The sequence below is a fragment of the Zeugodacus cucurbitae genome, chromosome 5 (genome assembly GCF_028554725.1).
Source record: "Zeugodacus cucurbitae isolate PBARC_wt_2022May chromosome 5, idZeuCucr1.2, whole genome shotgun sequence".
Lineage (NCBI taxonomy): Eukaryota > Metazoa > Arthropoda > Insecta > Diptera > Tephritidae > Zeugodacus > Zeugodacus cucurbitae.
In genome coordinates this window covers 56,049,963-56,074,219 of record NC_071670.1, presented here as the reverse complement: position 1 = coordinate 56,074,219, position 24,257 = coordinate 56,049,963, and the positions used below count along the sequence as shown (strand labels likewise).

Here is a 24,257-nt window from a genome sequence, read left to right as displayed (position 1 = left end):
TGTTTTCTGAAATATAATACACCTATATATGTATTTTGACCGCCTGACATAAATCTTCCGGAAAATGCGAAAAACCAGCGTAGTTTGTAGTTTTATAGTAAAATTTTCAAGTTATTTATGAAAATATAGGGATAAATTTTGCGTTACCATATAGTAATCGTGGGCTAATTCGGGTTAAATAACAAATAAATATAAAAACAAATTTAAACTTCTGTACAATAAAATCCATTTTAACTTGTGGGAATTTTTCTCATATTAAAATCCATTAAAATTACTCATATAAACATATGTACATACATATATATTTACTTCCCAGAAATACCGCTACATGAACTCATTTTCATTCATAAAAATCTGTTGCGCCTTTTATAGTATGCATACAGAAATATTACTCGTACCATATGTTTATATATTTTTATTTTTGTGCCATAAAATCCACAAACGATTAGCTCTTATTATAGCTTAATGAAGCTGTTGCTGGATGTTATTTGTGAAGTTACTATTAGCCGCTGTTATGACTGTCATAAAAATTGTTGTTATGGTTTTATGTGCTCTTTTCCAGCTTTTTGTGCTTTTTTGCTACCAAGTTAACGCCACATCAGCCAATATACCATATTTTGTTGTGCAAATCAATGAATGGATGAATGAACATACATAATATCTATGAATGCACAATAAAGTAGGTGAAAAAATACAAAAACCTGAGTATATAAATGAGCCTGGCATACAAAAACGAGGGAAATAAAAACTTACTTAAATGAAAATGAAAGCAGACAACCCAAAGAAATGGTAAAGAAATAAAAATGCGCGAAGCAAGAGGGGGGGGGCAACAGGAAGGAGTGTGTTTGAAATCGCAAGCTATTAAAATGTAAATATACATATGTATCTATGGTAATAATAAAAGCCGAAAGTGACTAATAGAAAATGACTACACATGCGCCTAAACCGCTGTTATGACTCATTCGAAGAGGTTCAGGGAGAATTTTTGCAAGTATCAAGTGCAATGTTCAAGGTAATGTTGTGTGACACGTGGATATGCAAATTTTTTCTAGTTTCACCTAATACTCACAATAGAGAAAAGATTACGCTTTCAAGATCCTGTGCAGGTCGTGGTTATAATAATAATAAATACATATAAAACTATAAACCGAATCTGAAGAGAACAAAGACACAAAAGTCTGCTAACCAAATTATATAATATGTATGTGTGATATTTTGGAATTCGTATGGAATCATTTTTATCGAAATTAGAAAGATCAAAATCAACAGCTGATACTATTTATAAACGTGATTAAATCGTGACGAAATCACTATACAATTCGAATTGGACTGCGCTCCTTAAACCGTTATTTACATTTGCAAAAAGTCACAACCGCAATGCTTTGCCTTCATCCCCATTTTTTATGTTGCTAACGCCTGTTGCATTTTAAAAACGCCGAATATTAAATAATAACAAAATAAGAGTAAACAGCAGAAAAGTTTAAGAATAAGGGTGACGGATGGCAATGTTGACAAACAAAAATATTTACCTTTTTCTTCTTCCTACATCCCTAAACAATTCAAAAATATGCCACAGTTATTTTGAATAAAAAAGTGGATGAACACAATAAAGGGTAAATTGCGTTACGAGTAACATGCTGTAAGAAACATGTGTAAATTGAAAGGAAAGAGTTGAAGCTGAAGCAGATATTGATAGCAATTCCAATACTCTAGATTATTTCATATTGGTGGTTGCTATGTGTCAAACTTTCAAGAGCATATCGACCAAAAAATTCACAAAAACAATAGCTTTACAAAAATACCATCAACATAAAAAATGCAGTAAACAAAAATTTCAGATGATTGTCAACAAACACATCCAGTGGGAAAAAGCAAGTGTACCACCCGCCAGCCGCGCTAGCTACAACCCACGCAACGGTAAGTTATTAGTAAGGGGCCGCATAAATGATTATCGCATTTACTGTTGCTCTAAATATGTTTTTATGTATGTAGAAATTCTAGCAGTTGATTGTGTGTGCAGCAATTGTGTTCAATAAAATTCAATGAGTAGACAAGTGAATAATTGAAAAAGTGACCCTTCATAATGTGCATTCGGTTTAGCTCACAACAGGAAGAGTAGCGGAAGGGATTAAGTGTTCTAAGTGGCAATATTAGAGGGTGGCTGAGTATACATATAACACAACATTGCAATAACTTGCTTAATGAAAAAAAAAAATATATTTTTTTATAAACACGATACAAAAGTTTTGACGGCAATATATACGGTGGCACTAGGTCATGGTGTACGAAACATTCCAAGAATTTAATATTGAAATAATATTAGCATTCATCCCTTGTCGTATTAAGCAAAGGTGAAAGGGCATTTTTGCACGGAAAATATTTTCTATATACATATGGCATTTAAAAATGTATCTGTTGAACGGTGCTGATATTTTATTATTTATAATATACTATAGGCATTCTTATGATTTTGCTTTAAAAAGATACAATATTATTTCAATCGAAGTAAAATTATAAATATTATTATATAAAATCATTTGAAAGAATATGTTGATCGCCTGTTTAAATGTTTCATGCCAATAGATACATATTTTTAAAGACATATTTAACATTTATTTTTATCTAAATCCAAAATATACTAACCTATTTTCAAACACTCGCAAATGTTAAGAAAATGCATTAACTTAAATGTGTTTTAAAGCGTCAAGCTATAAAAAAACCTATAAAACCTTTATACTTTTAACGTTAACAGTAAAAAATTCGCTTGACTGTTTGAAATTACCAGTTACATATCTACTTGAAATACTTTCCCTTCTTCCAATTACCTTTACTTTTTTAAGCCATTACCATTTAGCTAGTAATACCAGTTCTTTTTTTTACATTCCGCCATAAATCCATTTTCTGCCATTATCGCGAAGAACAAAAGAAATCGTAACCTACAATCAAAGATTTTAGCCCCATAAACCAAAAGCGATGAACGAACGAACGATTTATGACATTTATATCAAATTTATATCAGTACTTTAATTATAAAACCATTATATCCACGTACATACACACAAACACACACAGCTATACGAATGTATGCATGCGAACAAGACTCTTGCCACATTTTCTCAGCCATCCGTGGCTAAAGAAGAAACGGCAGCAGCGGCAATCTACGGTCCACCAATCAAACCAGTCTTAAGGCAGCTGCACAAAGTTTTATTTCATGCACGAACTTCGTCTTCAGACAGGGCCGCCGTCGCTGCCACTCGATGCGTGTTGTAAAAAAAACAACAACAAACAGCTTAAGAAGCAAAAAAATAATAAAAATCATGGTTATTTATTTCTACCACAATTACGCTGCGAGCAACGAGTTGTTGTTGTTGTTAGTATTGCTTCATCCGAGATTTCTTATTAAGACAAGCTACGAGCCAGCCAGACCAGTTCTTAGTTCTTCTTGGCTGGTTATTGCCTCTTACTGCGTTGTTGTTTGTGTAATTCTTACACTTGGTTAGCTTTTACCATTTTTTTGTTGCTTGTGTTTTGAAATTTATTTTCCTTACGTCCGCTTTGGCATTTGCTTCGCTTCGTTTTTAAATTGTATTACGACGATGACGACGATGACGACGACGACTATGGCCAAATCGCGTTACAGCCAACCAAGCATTCTTCATGTTTTCGTTTGTATGTATGTATGTATGTATGGTGAATGCGAGTGCGGATACGTGTGTATATTTTTACATCAATTTTCCTTCTTCGAAAAATTCTTTGAACACCACTTTAACCAGAATTCGTGACGATTTACTTGTTCTGCCAGTTTGGTTTCACAAACCACACACCACTGTAACCCCTCCACCGATCATACACGATAGAAGCATCATCACCATCATTCAGCGCGTTTTCCACTTTTATTACGTTTTCTTTCAGTTTTATCAGAATAGGTGGCTTATGTTGGCCAATTCTCTCGGGTTCCAAACGAGTAAAACCTTTGACTGTTGCCACTGCCTGCCGTCTGACTAGCCGCCTGACATTATTCCTTACCTCTGCACCGTCGCATACCCCTGGCGTGTCGTGACTTTCCATCACCTGGTTGGTTGGTTGCATGTTGTTTGGCGGCTTTTTGAGGTTATGTGTGAATACCCGTTTTTATAGTGGCATATGCATGTATGTATGTATGTTTGTTGTTGTTTTACTTATAAATGCGATTATTTCTGTTTTGAAACGAGTTTCCTTTTCTTTTCTTATCGCTTCATGCAACAGTCCCTCTTCACGAGTTCTACAAACGGCTCTTGGTCGTTTATTTACTTCAGGTAGCACGACCAAAAACAAAAAACCTTAGCTTGTCGAGGAAATGTCAATTCATCAACATTTCATTTGTACGTTCGTTACTTTGTTTTTTTGTTTCCTTCACCTTTCTTAATTCAGCATTTTTCTCACGTCTCTTAATAAGGCAACAGGCAGCAGGCATACTGTCCGTCCACTAGCATGGTTAATCGTGTTAGTTTCGTCCTTTACGCAAATTAAATTTAATTACAGGGTAAACTTTAAAACTCATTTCACTTCCCGTAGGTTTGAAGGCTGTTTCAAGCTGCTCGTTTGTTTGTCAAGCAAGCGAGTTTTTCATTGTAATTTGCCAGAATTGCAAAGTCAGTGGAAAATAATTAAGGGAAAACGACGGCAATGTAAACAATAAAAGACGTATTAAGAGATCATATTTCAGAGGCTTCTTAAAGGATAGCAAATGAAAATATGGAACAAATGTATGAAATATATATTAGTTCCGTCAAACCAATTTAAAAATATGTCCACTGTGACAAACTATAGATATTAAAGGTACGTGAACAATGAAGAAAAAGGTATTTGAGATTAAAAAAAGAAAATCGGCTCAAGCGAATAAATAAAGACAAAAATATACAAAGCTGACCATGATACGATGCTATAGGCTCTGTTGTTCTGTAACTCTAAATCTTCACAAATGTAATGTTGACCTTGACAGAGCACATGTTTTTCAAGTGTGAAAATTACAACGACCAATAGAAGTGTCGAAAAGTGTGAAGGCATAGATTCAAAAAAATAAAGTATACTTTTAGGATTGCTACCAAAGTAAAATAAAATAAATAAAATTTAGCTCATGTTAAAAACCATTGTTTCGAAGTTGAAACAAAAAACTTTTAATTATTTACTGCTAAACATTAAATTTTTTTATTTCTGGTCCAACACTAATTGTAACCAATTTTTACTCGAATATGTTTAGAACTACACAACACATTTAATTTGCTTGTCTGTATGTTTTAAATAGTCGCTACTGGCGCCATTGACATGCTGCCTTATGCAGGTGGGTTTTACCAATGCTTTGCATTAATGTGGTCTCCGACTTTTTAGATGCAATTGGCAACACGTCATTCTCACAAGCAATAAAAAAATGCATACACACACACAAAATTGTGGCAGCTGCTTGGCAAGTGTTTAGTTTTTCACATTAGAGCGATGTCAAGTACAACAGAGCAGTCTGTAGCGACGGGCGGCCGGCCGGCAAAACAACATTCACCTGCAACCTTTATTGCAAAACACACAAAACATAATACACGCAGCGATACAAAAACAAAATTAATCGTAGGAAAATCTGCCTTTTTTGCTGCATAGCCGTTTGTAAGGCTCAACAATTGGTTAGCAGGTGGAACCGCGACGATCACAATCACACACAATACTTTGGTCTCTCCTTTTTGCATTTTCCCCGATTAGTTACCATCAATTGGTAAGCAACGAGGTGCAAGCATGCACACACTTCTATAAAGGAAGAAGAAGTGGTGAAAGAACGACAGCATGTAGAAGATGCGAGCATATGAACAGGTGAAAACAGCAGAACTTTAGAAACTGACAAAAAAACATTAACAACTTAACAGTAACAAGCACTGCGGCGCTGACACTAAGTCATACACACAGTGATTGCAACAACATGCAGGCATTCATATCTACTATATAGTCGGCTATATACACACATGTATGCGCGCAGCATATTAGTTTTGCCACTGAACAGTTTTTATTACCACTTCAGTTTGTAGCTCGCTCAGTCAATGCTTTGCAAGTTAATGGCTACATTTTTTTTTGTTCGTACTCTAATCACTTGTGGTTGTTGGTTGTTGCTGTTGTTAGACAGCGAGTTAGTTAACTTGGTCTCTAAGTCAGTTGGACAAATCGCCAGCAAATGGTTAACCGTTTGTTGCCTGACCAACTAACAAAAACTCCAGCCAGACAAGAGCCACCACAACCACAGCCAGCCGGGCAGCTAGCCAGCATTGGCTAACTAAGCATTGATGGCTCATGCGAACGCAAAACGGCAACTACTCGCTCAACATATGGGTGCGCATGCGCATTACTTGGAAGACACTTTAGCCGCCACAACTCTGGGTTGTTAATTTTGTTGACGGTGTTGTTTTTGCTGCTTTTTGTACATATTAATGTTGCTATTGCAACGCAATGTTGCTGCTGCTGCTGCTGCTGTTGAGGCAACAAAAAGTGAATGTGATTTTTTAACGCCTTTTAGTTTCAGTTTCGATTTCTATGTTCAGTTTCGCTTTTATTTTGCTCAGTCACACTTTCGGCCGTCAGGCCCGCTAGCTAGCCATTCAGCCAGTTGGTAGTCATTCATTTACTTCATAAGCTAATATTCAGTTGTTTGTAATGTTTTTTGTATTGCTTTACTTGCACTTATACAACGAACCGGACACTAGCAGTCAATGAGCTATCAGCGAAACAAGTTGTCTTACAACAACAACACAGAATACAGAAAATAGTTAACTGGATTCGAGAATAGAGTTTGGGTGGCCACCACCTTGGGAAATTATGGCGTATCCAACAATAGCGTAGATAAAAGAATATTTTTGTTTGGCGCTTTAACGCTTCGACATATTTAAAATTGTTATTTTCTCATTTTGTTTTGATAAGTTAATTTGTGCAGCTTTTGTTGGCGGTTTGTCTTTGTTGTTTGAACTTTTTATCGAACTATAGAAATCTCGAAATTTAATTGAAATCATATGGTAATCAGTGTAAATTGACCTATCTCATAACCTCAACCTTTAGTTGCGTGTGTTTGTATGTTGAAAAATTACAACAAAAACAATTGTATATATTTTTATATCTTTTATATTGCGCATGGTCTCGATCAAATAAAATTAAGCAGTTAACCGTAGACAATTAGAAAAAAACAAAGATTATTGCAAAAGAGAAAGGAATGTACGTAATATTATACAGATGTATATGAGTAATATCGTACGTTATTTGAATGCGTTGAGTCACCTATGCAGGGGAGCAATAACAGAACAGCGTTTAATGCAAACAGGTCTAAGTAATTAAATACTATTGGAGTAAATAAGAGCTAATTATGGGAACAGCAATTAAAAAAGTACAAATACTACTCATTACGTAAGTTGTTATTGTTTTTGTAAACGTAAGATATGTTACAAATTTTCTAACATCGTAAATTAATTGCCTCATACCTATCATAACAAAAAATTAAGAAAAAATCATATTGTAATTGTAAAAAAGGGTGTGGATTGAGCACATGTAGGCAAAAAAAAAAAAAAATAACCAAAAGTTTTTTGGAAGGCAAAGTAAGAATTCAAAAATTCGTTAACTGATTAAAAATCCATTAAAAATTCAACACGCATAATTGTAAAGAAGAAACAAACAAACACAAACACAACTTTTGGTGTATTTCGAAAAAAAAAAATTAAAATAAAAATATTAAAAAAATCGTCACGCATAAATATCGATATAAAAAGCAATATAAATTCCTAAAGTGATTTCTATTTTATTTGTCTTTTTTGCTTCACTTTTTTCTGGTTTTGGTAATTGCTAGCGCGCAAACTACGAATGTATGTAATAGCATTTCCTTTCAATAATACTTCACGTTGACGAGCTTTTTTCTATTGTTGTTGTAAATTGTACTTAGTGGGCTCACTTTTGGTTAGCCGGTTGTTTCGATGTTGCTGGGTGGCTCGGTTTGGTTGGGTTGCCGCCGCCGCCGCCACTAATGGTCAACGAACTTATTTCGAACGCTTGGTTTGACGCAAAAACAACAAACATTATCAGCCGTATGAAAGCCAAAATAAAGAGCACCCACTTGAGCGCCATCATAACCAACGAAAAAAAAAAATCGCGTAGATTTGCTACTATTATACTTTTTGAATCTATAAAAAATATAATAAAGGTGTTGGTTAGTTGATTTCTGTTGTTGTTGGAGCTTCGTATAAAGCGGCAAGTCAAGACGCGCAATAGCGAGGATAAGGTTGATGGCTTGCTTTCCGCTCGACTGGGCTCGGCGCACACAGCCCATTCGTCAGCGCCGAATAGCGCTCCAAGCTGCCAAATACCCAGGCAGCAAGTAAGCCAACAAAAGCAGCTGCTTGTTGGAACCGAACGTGGCTTAATTTAAGCGTTTCATGCGGCAATGCCTTTTATTGTGATATTGCAAACATTTTTTCTTGTCTTCACTCACACTATACTTTCTGTATCATTATTCTTATTTCATTTACGTTTTTTATTTGGTTAATGGGCTTTTGTAGTCAAGCGTTTCGAAAATCAACACAACGTGAAGCAACAAATGAGCTACCGCACATCGGTGGAAACTCTGTAAATGTGGGTGTCAATGAAAGGATATGTACTGTGTGTAAGCTTTTCTTCAATTAATATATGTATGAGAATGAGTTGGATAAAATTATATTTTTAACTACGTAACCAATTATAGTTCAAAAATAGAAATTCTGTTATAAATTAGTCGACTGTTGATTAATCGTGACAAACACATATTGTAAATATACAATTATTTAATTATTTATAAATAATTAATTAACACAATGACAGTGAAACATTTAAACAAATTTAAGTGTATAAAAAATATAATATATACAATTAAAAAAAATCCAAACCGGAAAGCTATTTTTATAAACCACAAACTGGTGATTCATTAATAACTTTCACTTTGGTGTAATTGAATTTCACCAATTTTATCGGTTGAAACATATTTTTTTTTTGTCATTATTTGCCCTTTTTATTCTCGTTTAGCATTCTGGCCTCCTTTTTATGGCAACCAATATTTGTAAATGTAATACGTATGTATGTACACTTGCGGTTAATGCCCAACCAAACCAGTAATACAGTATGAACTTTATACATATTGAACATTAGTGCAGATCAAGTTCCTATATATTGCTTTACAAGATTATGAATTTTGAAAAATAATTTATGCATATAAATAAGTAGAATCAAACAGACATTTAAGTGCGTAACAAATGTAGACTACTATCTCTCGACTACAAGTTTTCTACATTCCGGTAAAATTAATCCATCCTAATGTACATATGTATGTGCGCGTACAAATTTACACGTGCATGACAATCAATGAGGGGAGCTGCGAGTATATCTGGTATTTAATTAGCACAACGAAACTGGAACGCTATTAAATGCGAACCAAGATAATAACAACAATGAAAATTTTATAGGAATATACACGATGTGTTGAGTCGCACGAAATAAATATTTGCACAGAGCACTGAATAAAAGTGTAAATGATCAAACTTTAAGTAAGAAATATTAGTATTATTGTTGAGACAACAATTCAAGAATTTTTACCAAAACAAACGTGTGAAAATAATTTGTACTAAATTAAAATTTCCTCTAATATAAAAATAACGGAAGAAAAAATGATTTCAAATTTTATATCTAAAATTGTTCTCATCAACATTTTCAATGGATTTAATGGAATAACAATTGAGACTTTTTAAGTACTAAATAATTAATTAACTAATTAATCAATTATCCACACAAGTAAAACAAAACAATTTATATGCTCATTTTATGCATAACATAACCAAACTGACTAATACAGTTATAACGCAAGCACGTGGTTATCAACATAAAATATACTACATGACAACAAAGCAAACGTTGCTTTAAATTTCCTATCAATTTAATTGCGCTTACTGAGCGGGAGAATTTGCATGTACACTTGGCGTAGTAAGTGTGCCTGCAACACACACTAATAAAGAGCGAATTGAGTGTTGACTGAGCTGTCGAAATCGATTAATCCCACAACAAATTTATCAATAAATAATACTAATTGATATTCAATACTCGTGTGTAGAGTATAATACATAAACAAATACGCTGATAACGCCGTAAACTAAGATAAGAATGAACAGAGTTGAGCCATTTGCGAAATTAGAAAAGCATATGCAAGTAGAAGTAAAATTAGCAATGAAATAAGAGTAGTTATTCAGCGCAAAATAATCAGGAGGGACCTGGAGTCAGCTAATAGTCAATATAAAAATATATTAAATATACAAAACAAAATAAAAAAAATGATTACATTGATTGAATAACTATACAGAATCTTAAATTAATATATGTGACCTGGTCTACGGAAAGGGGGCTTAGGTGTCAAAAAATCAATTTTCACATTTTATTTGATTATTTTGTTGTTTATATTTAACATTTTTTTTCCAAAAAAAAATAGTTTTCGCACGTTAGCTCGCTTCTCCCTTTTCGTAGACCAGGTCACATATATTAAAAGAATTTTAAAATCTCTTAGTCCACTTTCACACGGGCAACTTTTGTTGCTAATTCTCGGGCGATTCTCTTTTGCTGTCGCCCCTTGCGTTCACACGAGCAATTCTTGTTCGACAACTCTGTTCGTGTTTTTTTGTCATTCTCTTTCATATAATTTTCTCAACTTCTTGTACGCATCGTTTCCAAGCAAAAAAATATATTTCATTAAGTAATTTTTATCGTTATTCTCAATTTTCTAGCACATTTTAATTATATTATGCATATTTCTATATGTATTTGCAAATTACATACAAAATTAAATGATTAAATTCAAATTTTCAAATATATTTTAAACATTAATTTTAAAATGTGTGCAAATGCAACACTGTTACGTAGCAGCGAACTGTTACGAATAAGAACACAAGGCGTGTTGCCTGAACACAGGAGACTCGGCGCGATTCTCCTCTCCTCGTCGCCCCCTCTCCAATAAAACTAAGAATTGCCGCGACAAAAATTGCCCGTGTGAAAGGGGTCTTACTAAACGTCCTATACAAAGGGAAAATCCAAGTAGTAAACAAATTTACAGGAAACAAAAAAAAAAATGTACAGACGTAGATACAAATTCATATGAAGTATGTATTTCTATGCACAAAATAGAACGGAAAAATTCGGTCAAGGGTTCTTTGTTTTGTGTTTGTGTATTTATCGGCAGCTTTGAGAGGCATGCAACAGCTTTCATTCTTATTTACTTTACAAAAATTATTTTCTGTGCATACTTTTATTATTGCGTCTACCAAATGTCTGGCGCAAAGACCCCTACTCACATACAAACATTACATACAGAGGGAAACAATATAAAGCACTGATAGAACTTGGATGTAATAAAGAGAATTGCATGACTAAATATCATATTTTAATACAACACAGTGCCACTCGGCACCAAAGGAATGCAAAGAAATAAAATGAAAAAATGAGATAAAAATAGAAAAAAAATGTCTAAGAAGATTTCATGATATAAATGTACTATAAAATAAGTAAGGGCGCTTTATGGAGGAATCTTAGAAATCTTTTATCATACATTTATCTTTTATACACATGTATAAACAAGTATCCGCATAGATACTTTTTATTTATACGCGTGTATTCGAGATTCGCACATGTCTTAAACCAACAGCTGCTCTTTTATTTGCTTTAGATATTTTTTGTGTTGTTTGCACACAAATTTGCATATGATTTTCCATACATACTTTTTACGAATTGGGTGACAAACAGAAAAGTACAGTAAATCCGCGCGAAAAAATATCAAAAAAACGCTGTACTGCATGAATTACAAGAAAAAAAAACATCAACCACGAAGCCAAAAAAAGAAATAAAAAAAATCTAAAATATGCAAACTAGGTCGTTCATTGCCTTTTTCGTTACTAGGAAAGCTATGTGTGGCGGAATATATGTATGTACATTCTTATGTATATATGCCGTATGTATAATATTTGTGTAACATTTATGTAAATTTGAATGTTTTAATTTTAATTAGACATCTGGTTATAAAAAGAGAATTTAACGGCGTAAACACTTCCTCCGATGGCAATAACCTTCTTGGAATTTGATGTTGTCGCGTCAGTTGACATCGAGGAATTTATTATAATAAAAATATATGTAATATGTACAAAGCTTTCGCATTAGACTCGACTAATATACGACGACTTATTGATGGGTATTAATTTCTAACGCCTATTTTTTGTATGAATATATGGTGCAAAATCCGCTAAATATTCAAAACTAATTAATTGGGTGGGTTTCTAACGAATGCATAAATATCTAAAAATGTTGTTATAATCGAAAAATTAGTAATCAATTATTTCACTTACCGCTGTGGCATTCTGTTGTTGCTGCTGTAACTGTTGCTGTGCCTGTTGTTGCTGCTGTTGTTGAGCCGCTTGCTGTTGCTGCTGTTGAGCCTGCTGTTGCTGTTGTTGAGCCGCTTGCTGTTGCTGCTGCTGTTGTTGTTGCTGTTGCTGCTGTTGCTGTGCCTGTTGCTGCTGCTGCTGTTGTTGCTGCTGCAACTGTGCTGCGGTATTGGCATCTATCTGTCCAGAATTCGCAGCCGAATACCACCATTGTGAACCGGGTACCGCGGCCGCTGCAGCTGCTTGTGCCATATTAAGACGATAATCGTAGCCGGTTGAACCGGCCGCATTTGAGGTAGCGACCACCTGCGCCATGGTCGTGGCTGGATTTGGGAAGCTACTGGCCATTTTATAGGTAAATAACTGTTGGGTGCCTACACCAGAAGTGGTGTTGGCATTATTTTGATGTGCTTGCTGTTGATTTTGTTGCACGACCACTTGATGGGCCTGCTGTTGCTGTAATTGTTGTTGCTGTACTGCCTGCTGCTGTTGCTGCGCAGCCAACTGCTGCTGATAGTGTTGAAGAGTTTGCTGATCAATGGTTTGTTGTTGTTGTTGCTGTTGTTGCTGTGTCGCGGCCGCCGCGAGCGCACCGGGCCACCATAGGGCGGCCTCGGCTGCGGTCGCTTGGCGGTTGCCCCACGCACCGTGCTCTGACATTCTGGTGGGCGTTTAAGGTGTATGCGCGTATTATACTAACTTTTACCAATGTACTTTTTGATAAAGTAACTTGACTTTATTTAAATAACCAAAATATGTAATTGATTTACGATTGAACGCGAACGATATTTCACGGAAGACGATGTTGCGATTATAAGTAGTATGAATATAAACCGGCTATATTGGATAATATGTGTGGTTGCTTAATTATAATTTTTTACACGTTTTTTTTTTATTTTATCATTAAACAATTGCTTTTAAAAGAAAGCTGTAATTATTTACAATTTTTTACAACCGAAATTAAATAAATTTGTTGTATATATTTTATTGCACCAAATTGAAGGCATATACACGGTTTGCGGAAGGAATAATTTTGCGATATTTATTTGGCTTTGCCTTTGGTTATATACGATTCTATAGTTGACCTGCACTATGCACTTCACATACAACACTATGCCAAAACAGCTGAGTATACTAATGAATGTGGTGTTCTGTTGGTGCTTCTTAACCTGGACAAAATAAAAAATACACTAAAATTTGACGCAATATTCGGAAGCGTCTTTATTGAACCAGTCAAAGCGTTTTGCGCTTCCCGAAATTCACAGATCGTAGGTATTTTGATTTTTTTTAATGTCCGCAGTATATTTGTGCACAGCATTTGCGTCAATTTAATATTTCCTTTTTGATTCACCGATGTCACAAATTAAAAGCAAAATAGGGAGTTATATTTTATAAATTGAATAGATTGGACACAGGTAATTTAACTGTTTTTAATTTTAATTTAATTTTATTTATTTATTGTTGTCATATAATAGCGTTGCCGCTTTCTTACGACCTATTTTATTAACAAATTATTCATTAAAATTGCATTCATATACATATGTATGTATATAAGTGAGTATTTAGATTTGCTTGTTACTACATTCACTGATTATTTAAGTATGAATTTGATTAGTGTTAGGTTCTCTCGTTTTTGCTTAGTGAGATGAGATTGTTTCACATCAAAAAAGTAAAATACCTTTTAACTTTCAATAATTAAAATCACCACAATATAATATTATCTTTCAGTACAAACTTAGTTTGTATCTTTTAACACTGATTATTTGTATTCAAGTTCTTGAAATTTCCTGCGAAAGATTTAGCAGATATTTTCACAAAATTTTACACGCGGCGCGCTTAGACGATGAAATGTGTGGTGAACGAACCACGAACAAGGTAGTAAAGTGTATGTGCAGTAGAAACAGGCAAGAAAAAATTCATCACAGATACGAGGAGGAGGAGGACGTTCACAATAGCAAAAACAAAAAGAGGCTACAATGACGATCCGCCATTTAGCATGAAGCGAAGCGGTGTTCGCATTCACGGTCGTGTGGTTGGTTGGTTAGTCGGCGTCGTTTCTCGCGCTTTCATTGCGACCGACCGCCGTTGTTATTATTGCCTTTTGACTTGTCTTCGCTCGCAACGGCTGCAAACGAATGCGGCTATAAAATATAGTGGGGTTTTGTTAGTGTTTCTACTTTTGCTAACACACACGTAAATATATATTTATATATGGACATTCATATGAACGTGTAGTGTACATGGCCTATGATATGTTGATGCGCTCGAAACGTGTTTTGCGCGCTTTTTCGTTAGCCGCGTTCTTTTGCGCATTTTTCTCTGTCAATCGTCTGAACTTGTGGGCTTTTAGTTTTCTGTGCGAAATATTTGTATACACTAGGTATTATCTTATTATTTCTGAATAATAGCATACATTAATATTGCTAAAAAAAAACTATTGCTTGCTTGAGTGTTCAATACAAAAACCATTCATTGATAACAGTTGTTGGTTGACAATATGTGCAACCAAAAATAATTATTTGAAATTTTGCTCTGCACTTCTACGTGGTCTCGTTTCATTCACAATGAATGGAAGACGACTATAGGAATGTGAATAAACTGCATACGAAAGATATTACTTAATATGTATGCAACGACATATTGTCAAATAATATTTAGATAATTAATTGAGGTATTTAAAGTGTTAATTGTGAAAACCAATAAGCTATTAAAGCTGTTAAGTTCAGTTGGGTACATATGATTGTATAGAAAACGGTGGACATCACTTAAAATAGCGTTAAATCAGTTCATATTGTAAATATATGCGATTAAGGACTTCACACTTAATGTCATTGGAATTTTATGTGCACATTTATCCTCACATGAAAAGGATAAGGATTTGACACACAAATTTCTATTGCGCTATCCGGCAATCAAAAAATATAAACACAGAAACAGAGCACCCATTCTATTTTTGTAGTCGATGCTTCCTTGACTTTGCCTTTTTATTTGCACAATTCAATAATGCAAAAGGAAAGAAAAAACAGTTTTTTCTTAAAGAGATGATTGAATGTGAGCAGCAGCATGAGTTAAAGTATACACGAAAGAAGACGACAAACACCTTTGACAATGCTGGCATTAACGACAAAATCCGAACGTTGAACGACAGTCAACACGTCAGACCGAACGACAGACATAAGAATCGACTCGGTGCACATTGGCTTGCACAGCACTGAAAGTGGCATAAAAGCGCACAGATACAGATACATAGATATTTCGTTAGCAGACGGCAGAAAAATTCTAAAGAATGTTGTTGGCGTTGTTATTATTCACAATTTTTTTTGTCATTTTTACTTTTTTTAAGCTATTTTAACAGCGTTGACACTTGCCTCCACCTCTCCGCTTCCAACCTTTTCATAATAGCAGCAATTTTTTCATATTGCTCCAAAAAGTATTTTCAAAACATATTTCTACTGTAAATACAACATACATACAGACACCGAAAAAAAAAGTAATTTTTGCTTTAATTCACAACTGTAACTGCAGCAGCAAAAAGCGTACTCTCTCTTGACGTCCTTGTATCACTTCACAATTTAATGCTTTGTAGGGTATTGTCTTTACTTTGGCAATTTCAACGTTGCTGCCTACTTACGTTCCAAGAATTGCTACACTAGCCCTTGGCCACTAATACGTTTGCCTGCGTCGCTTACTACAATTGAATGGCAAAGGCAAAGCACAAGTAATCCGCTGCTGTTACTGCCTTTGCTTTACCCATATCTACGGCGGCCCGTCGCCCTTTGCCAACGATATACTATTCGTACATCCGCACATACAAACATACCTACACGTACATGTGTAGATACAACTTGCACATTTGCACAGGCAATACACCAGCGTGACTCTACCCAACTACAGCGAGCAAGCGACAGCATTCATTCGTTAATTTTACAGTACCGAAGCCACCACGACGACGACGACAGCGGCGGCGGCGGCGCTTATCATATGTAGATATGTATGCATGGCAATAGCACAGCGAGCAAAAGAACGAACGATGAACCAACGACCATCCGACCCTATCTTTCTGCAAACACATGTGTATGCGGATGTACACATATTCTTACTTATGTAAATATATGGCTGTACATTAAGGTGGTTCAATAATATACATATGTACATATGCGGAATATTAATAAGTTGTGGTTTATTAAAAGCAAACATTTGAGATTTTTCATTTTAGGCTAATTTTTAGATTGAAAAATATTGAAAAGATAATAATTTGCTTGTATTTCAAACGCACCATAGCCTAGCTATGTTGTTAAATAATGCTGTCGGGCGTATTGAACTAATTGGTAGTATGCTGACGATGGGTTCTACAAAAATGTAAATGTAGATTTAAAACATCACGACCGCTGCTATTTTCAAATTATAAACGTAAGATTTTCAAGAAATTACGTTGCGCTAACAAAAGTAATACCCTAATACAGAATATTTAGGTGCGGGAAAGCGAATAAATTTTATGTACGAATACAAACACATACCAGCAGCAACGTGCCACCAAGGAGACAGGCAGCAAGCGGTTGGGCGAAACGCGCAGTGACTCAATTATAAGCGTTGAAAATACTTATACCCCATACATACACATATACGAGTTGGGTGACCGTACCTAAGCGGATGAATTGCGAACTAGTGAAATTATGGTTAAACACTGACTGATAAATTAAAAGAAATCTAACAGAAATTGCACTTTGAAAAGTCAACTTGCGAAATGAAACCTTAAAACATACAAACATACATACATATTCTATGGAACTACATTCAAACATACTCGCATGCACGTCTGTGTACGTAGATATTTCAGAAGAAAAGGGTATAAGTGCATACATATGTTTGTAAAAGTCATATAGGGTAACACCAACAACAAAATACTCGTGTAGCAATGAAGATAAATGCAACGAACGACGAACAAGAATCGACCATCCATCCACTAAACGAATTCATACGAAGAAGCGTTGTTGTCTGGATGCAACATGCCTTGTGGAATGCTGTCGTGTGCCACAGGGTGGTCAAATATTTTCGTGTAGAAATCGCGAAATTGCAGTAATAAAGGATAAAAAAGGAATAAATGTAAAAGATAATAAAAAAAAATGCGCTAAACGAGTTGTTGCTGTTGGTATAGCAACACTTTTTATAACTTTTATGAAAAATAGTTCTATAAAAGTTGTTATCGTTATCATAAGTCTTATCAATTTTATTGTCAATATATCAAAGTCAAAACTATCATTGATTGATTGTTTTGGTAACATGTATATATGTATGGATGTACAGAGTTAAAAGAAAATGAAATGCGAAGCTTGTTTATCGGTATATTCGATATGATAGATATGCACGTACGTATCTATATGAAATTAGTCAGATTTAAAAATAGTAACTGAGTACTACCATTTCTAAACATTCTTAGCAGCTTTCTCTAGACTATAAGCAGTGAGCACTGAACCTTTCGAGTCAAAAAATAACTCAAACTCAAATAAATCAGATAATTAAGTGGACAAGATATTGAAAATTGAATATTTGATTTTCGGATTTCGAAAGAAACTGACACCAATCAAATCCGAGGACCTTTCAATTGAGTGCAATTATGATTTTTTAATACAATTAGAACAGCTAGAAAGAAACTAATTTCCGCATTGAGAAAAGACCAACTCTAAAAGAGTTAAACATAGTTTATTGAATTAAAAATATCCTAATTAAACTATTGCTTTGCTAACAAAATATTTCAAATCATACATTTTATATCGAAAGATACCTGATTGGGTCACTACAGGTCTACCCCTTATATTATATTCAGTATACCTAGACCGGGTAGAAACCCGCAGGCAGACGCTTTGTTAAATTAAATTTGATCACAAAATACCACAGTGCATTGGCAGCACGCTCTCTTCAATATTCTCTTGTATAAAGGCATGCTCTTACTTTCTAGCTCCAAAGCCGCATATCCACATCCAAACGCTACGCTCTTTAATATTTAAACGAAAAATTATGTGGCGCTCTTACGCGTAGTGTTGTCAAACGCCGTGCACAAATAAATCAGGCACAACAAAAACAATTGCAGTGCTACCACAGTGTTGCTTTTTGCCGCCACATCAACTTATTATTGGATTGAAGTGCCATTTGAAAAACATACCGTCAGTTAACACGACAGCCAGAGAGAGAGACGAGCGCACAACACTTGTGTATGAATAATGCTCGAGTGCATATTGTTTTTATGATGTTAACGTTTTAACAGCAGCATTTAGCGAAGAACACCTAAACAAAACACATTAGCATCAATACGATGGCGAGTCGATTAGTGGGGCACAGCGGTGGTACATTGCTATCTCCACCAAAGCACCAATGATGGTACACATTTGTGCCGGTGTCAAACCGGCTGTGTGGTGCCTATACGCTGCTTGGTTGGTTTATCAGCATTCTTATTGTGTTAAAAATTTCCCGCCAATTTTTTTCAACAAAATAAACAACGACGACGACCAACAACATAGCGTCGACGGCAACGACAACGACGTCGGGACGTCGCTCGTTGGCGAAGCAACGTTTACGGCGACGTCAGAGACAATCGAAATGACTGAACTGATATGAGTAGGGCAGCGCATATGCTAACCAGCAATGTGACTTGACGACATGTGTGTACAAGTGATTGAAACACGCGTTAATGCATGTAGAGGTGTGGTGTGGGGGGTGAGGAAAACACAATAAAAAAATTGTACAATATGCTATTTTTGTGCTGTCGGTGTTTTGTTGATTATGTTCATTCACACTTTACTAATCAGAATTTTATTTGCAATCGATTTTGTTGCTGCTGCAGGTTAATTACCGGGGCTTATATACATTTACATGTATGATACAGATATTTTGCTAAGAAAATATAGACAATCTTAGGAGAGTATTGATGGCATTACAATTTTTTACAGCTGCTAAAGTAAAAATGTGAGAAAATTTGATTATAAAAATTGGTTTTCCGTGTTTTTTTTTTATATTTCTAATTTATCTGCTATTCGGCGCTGAAGTTATTTTTTCAAAGCAGCACGGAAGATTATTTTATATTGATAAATTTTAAGAAATAATTAGAATGAAAATGATATAAGTTATTGTATAAATGCAAATCATTAAAAAGTTCAAAGAACGGATCTTCTCAAAATTAATAAATTTTTTCGTAAGATCTATGTAATAAAGGAATAAATAATTTGGGTGCATACTTGCTCATCAGCATTAAAAAGGGTACACCAGAAAAATAAAATTTCTTTATTAAAAGTCCATTATTTAATGTTGTTCTCAATTATCTACTTTGAATACGTTTCGTTTAACCAAAAGCAAATATTCATGCCGGCAAAATACGTAACAATTCCTCGTGTTTTGTGTTTCTTTAAACGTGCTTTCTATTGTTTATCACGCTAAAAAAAGCGCGGGAAAATTAAGCTACCATCAGCTAGTATATTTTTTTCATAGAAACCGCTTCTGTGACTGCGCGCGTAAATTCATACAATAACCCAAATGAATAGGTGCTCTCTGTTTTCATTTCGAAAACCCAACACAACCTATTGGCAACATTATAGATAGGCATGAGCAAAAGCCATAACGGCAACACTATTTTGCCCGAGCACATGCAATTATTTATAGTTCCAACACTACGAATGAGACAAATGTGTCTTGCACTCTTACCCAACGCTCTTAACAAATGAGCACGGCAGAGAGTTGTATATAGGTATTAAATGGCAGAGAGGAGAACATGTGAGAGCCGCTTATCTATATACTGATAGATATAAGGAGAGCACAAAAATTAGCGCATTGAAATAAAATGGTGGCATAATGCTAATCGAATAGAGTGAGATAGCATGTTGTGAGGAGAGCACAAGGTATGGCGATTAATGAAAGAAACGAGTCTAAAAAAAAAGGTAAAGTGAAACGAAACGAGTCGCAGGCACTAAAAAAATATACACACAATTGTACATATGAATTTATATATATAAATATATATGTGTATTTGGCTGTATACCAGTCATTTTAGCTTTTGCATTATACTGTACTTTGTTATATGGATGGAAAAATTCATATAAACTACACAAGTAGAGAAGACGGGCACAACGAAAGCGGACAAATTGTTAATAAATTTGCTTATTGCAATATTGCTGTTGTTGCTTGTTGTGTTAAAATTGCAAAATTCACATAATACAACACATATTAGAATGCATTGCTTACTTATATGTACGTATGTATGTAGCTCTAATCGATAGTAGGAAGAAGGCAATCGAAAGGCAGGGGCGAAATGCCGTATATTAGACAAGTGAGTACCAGTTTAGCTGGCCGCAAATAGAAATTAATGTCATAGAAAGTGCATTAATACAAATAAATAAATGCAATGCATACAATTATTATAGGCACCAGTCGAGGGGGGCAGTTGGGCGTACAAATGCACGAATGATGAAGCAAAACGTTACGCAATTTAAATAAGTTTACTACATTTTGCGCGTCTTGGTGATAATTTGATGAGTCACGAGGAATTATTTACAAACACAACAACAAATTGAGAGTATAATTTATTAAATTCGCACTATTTTGATAAATAGTAAATGTTTATGTAAATTAAGAGTATTAACACACGCGGTTCTACTTTAGTATTTACAAATGAATGAAGATATTTTCATAGTATATTCTTGTTGGTTTTTAGGAGTATGCCATATTATATTATTTAATTGGTCCACGTTACACCAGCTAGGTAAACAGCACCCAATTTGTTGTTGTTACTATTTTGAATATCGCCAGCTTTAACTTTTACAAAAATTCCATACTGTCAATATGTATTAATATTTGGGGTTTTCAGAAATAGCATCAATTCGAAAGTTACTAACGCAGAAAATTATTTATTCTTAATATTTTTAATCACTAAATTTTAATATAATAGGAAACTATAATTTCTAACTCACTAACGTGCCGAATTATGATTCATATTTCCTAATGGAAAAAGGTTTGTATTTTTAGCATATTTACAATATAAACATATCGAATATATGTATTAAAATCCTTGTTTTTACAAAACGAACTTTTTTAAATTTGCCATAAATACAAAAATCAAATTTGGAACATTTGTGTAATCAAATTTCACATAGTGATGCATTACACAAAATTATGTTAAATCGTGACAGTGGTGTGGAAAATAAAAATTGAATTTAACACTTTTTTATTTATGACTTTCCTCCACTATATTCGTTTAGTCTGATTCACATTCACTATATGTATGTATTTCACTTGACTTAGATTCACTTTTAATATCGCGGATATGGATTAGGTTTTATCACTTTATTGAATATCGCATGGTTATTCTTTATATTTTAACTTTATTTTCAGTTTTTTCAACCATGACGTTGGTATGCATTTTTATTTAGATTTTAAACAACCACATTATATCCAATTAGCATTGATTAATTATATTTTTCGTTGAATTTTATAAATTAATTTATTGAAAGATTTTCTTTTTCTTGCACACCGAAATGTCAGAGCACAGCTACGTGGGGAAATATTGTATAGGTACATATTGATAACTTATATACGAACTACATACCCAAAATAAATATAATCAAACAAAATATACTACATAAAAACTAAAAAAAAAAATTCAAATTTAAAAATAATAAACAAAATCAAACTAAAAAATTTAAACGAAATCGAACTAAAAAAATATAAACAAAATCAAACTAAAAATAATAAACAAAATCAAACTAAAAAATATAAACAAAATAATCTGGTGGCGAATTAATTGTTGTCATTGCACCAGCGCGAAAAACACACACCTTCCTCATTAGCTAGTCGTTTAGTTCCATAGATCGATTAATTTATATTTACACAAATAACCATTTAACTTTTAAACACGATACCGTATGTAGGATATTAACTGATAATTGTATCTCAGACTATCGAGTTGCTCCAAGTTCATCTTTGTATGCGCATTTGTAAAAATATAAGAAGATTAACGATTATCTGCGACGCGTTTAGTAGATGTGACGTTATATGCTACTTTCATCCACGCGAAAATTTGCGCGATTCCACAAGCCCACCACTACCACCAGCTGAGAGTGTCAGCTAAACCGAAACCGAAAACCTGTCAATTCAATCAGCAAACCTCTAAAGTTTCTAATAAGTGCAAAACTCAGCAAATAATAAAACAAAAAAAAAGTAAAAATACCTCAGTCCATAAAGTCAAATAATGCCAACGAAAACCGCAAACAACGTAAAAATCTCTACGTGTATACATATATGTTTGCTTATATGGAGATATATACATATAGATACGTATATATTGTAATTTTTCACATGCGAAATTTACGATTTGTTCTGCGATATGCGTACGCCGCGGCCGCGTCTGCAGCGCAGTCACGGCGCACCCCGGCTGATCGCTTTTATATTGCAGTCGCAGTCATAAATGCAGTCATCATAGAAATCCAGGCAGGCAGACAGACAGACGCGTCTGTTGCAAATATGTATAATCATTTAACCGTCGTCGCGACAAAATGTAAACACTTTACCCCCCCATTGCTCCCTCTCACATCATACACACTTCTGTTGCATGTTGTCATATTGGTATTGATTGATTTGTTATGGCGATATTGATATTGTTTATTTTAGTTTTTGCAATTAAATTCAGTAATTATAGATTTTCCTCTATTCGCTGCACATACACATTCGGAAAAGGGTAATTGATTGGGAATCATGAAAAAACTATGTGTAGTAGTTTGCCAACACTTTCTCAGGAATAACGAATGAACCTGTAACCGAATATAGCCTATAATAAATATAGAATAAATAAGAGATGTACATATGTATGGTAGATAACCAAAGCTACACTCCCTATAATTTTTCGGGCAATATAAAATATTCATATCTTCGTCTTGGCGCCATATAGCATATGCTTAGAATGCAGTGAAAACGCGGTTATTGTTCCAAACCCAGATGTCCTCATAATCCATAGTCTATTAGTATAATCCCAATATTTTGAATGTTTGAAATTTGTTTTTTGAAGTTGTTCGGTTTTAAAAACAAATTGAAATCAACAAACACATTGTCTTCCACAATATCAGTGGAATGACTTGCAAATAAACTTTCGCAACTAGCTTCCCCATATCCAACGAAATTTACCGGCTACATGGCTACTTGTCACACATATATTTTTTGTGATTAGCAGCAATAAACACGAATCTACTTATCTCATGCGGAGTGCAACGAATAGAAGGCGGGCAATGACGAACCGGAAACATGGTTAATTTATCTAATTCTCTGGAGGCCTAGTGTCCAACGGTTCCGAACCGTATCAATCAATATGCATATGTGAGTACATATTGTTCACTTGCGCGCTTTCGATTTCTCCGATTGGCGTTCTCGATTTCAATTGATGCCGCGACGCGTACACTTATGACTGCTGTTAACAGTCGCGTTGTTTTCGGCGGAATAATGATGTTATTGCAAGCGATAATGATGCTTTCTCGGATAGCGTGCAGCAGATTGCTGTAGGTGTTGATTTGATAACGATAAGAGTCGGCAGAGGATTGCATTATAAGGAGGTGGGCTGTGAGGTAGCCCCCAGAATGTAACATATGTAAGCGCTATAAATTCCATATTCATATACGGTCATATAAAATATGTGAAAACCGAGAAACGACAATGCGCCGCGATGCGCAACACAACAAAACGTCAGCGACTTCGCCACCAACAACGGCGACAACGACAACAAAATCATCGCACCAAATCAAATAAAAATCAAAACAAAACGAACAGAAAAAAAATAATAAAAGACCCAGA

The 24,257-nt window shown here is 34.6% G+C and overlaps 1 protein-coding gene across 6 annotated transcripts in view; it reads right to left on the bottom strand.

The window, feature by feature from the left end:
- Positions 1-24,257, bottom strand: part of LOC105209050 (high mobility group protein DSP1) — a 44,032-nt gene that overhangs the window by 18,060 nt on the left and 1,715 nt on the right. Inside the window, exons 1-2 of one of the 6 annotated variants that reach the window (XM_011179217.3) lie at positions 22,256-24,213; positions 12,399-12,968 (exon numbers count right to left, since the gene is read on the bottom strand). In XM_011179217.3, the coding sequence (XP_011177519.1) occupies positions 12,399-12,968; positions 22,256-22,264 (579 nt within the window). In that variant the 5' untranslated portion in view covers positions 22,265-24,213. Of the gene's footprint in view, positions 1-12,398; positions 12,969-22,255; positions 24,214-24,257 lie in introns of those variants that run through there. The other 5 variants (XM_029038247.2, XM_029038248.2, XM_011179218.3 and 2 more) reach the window with 5 other exon arrangements.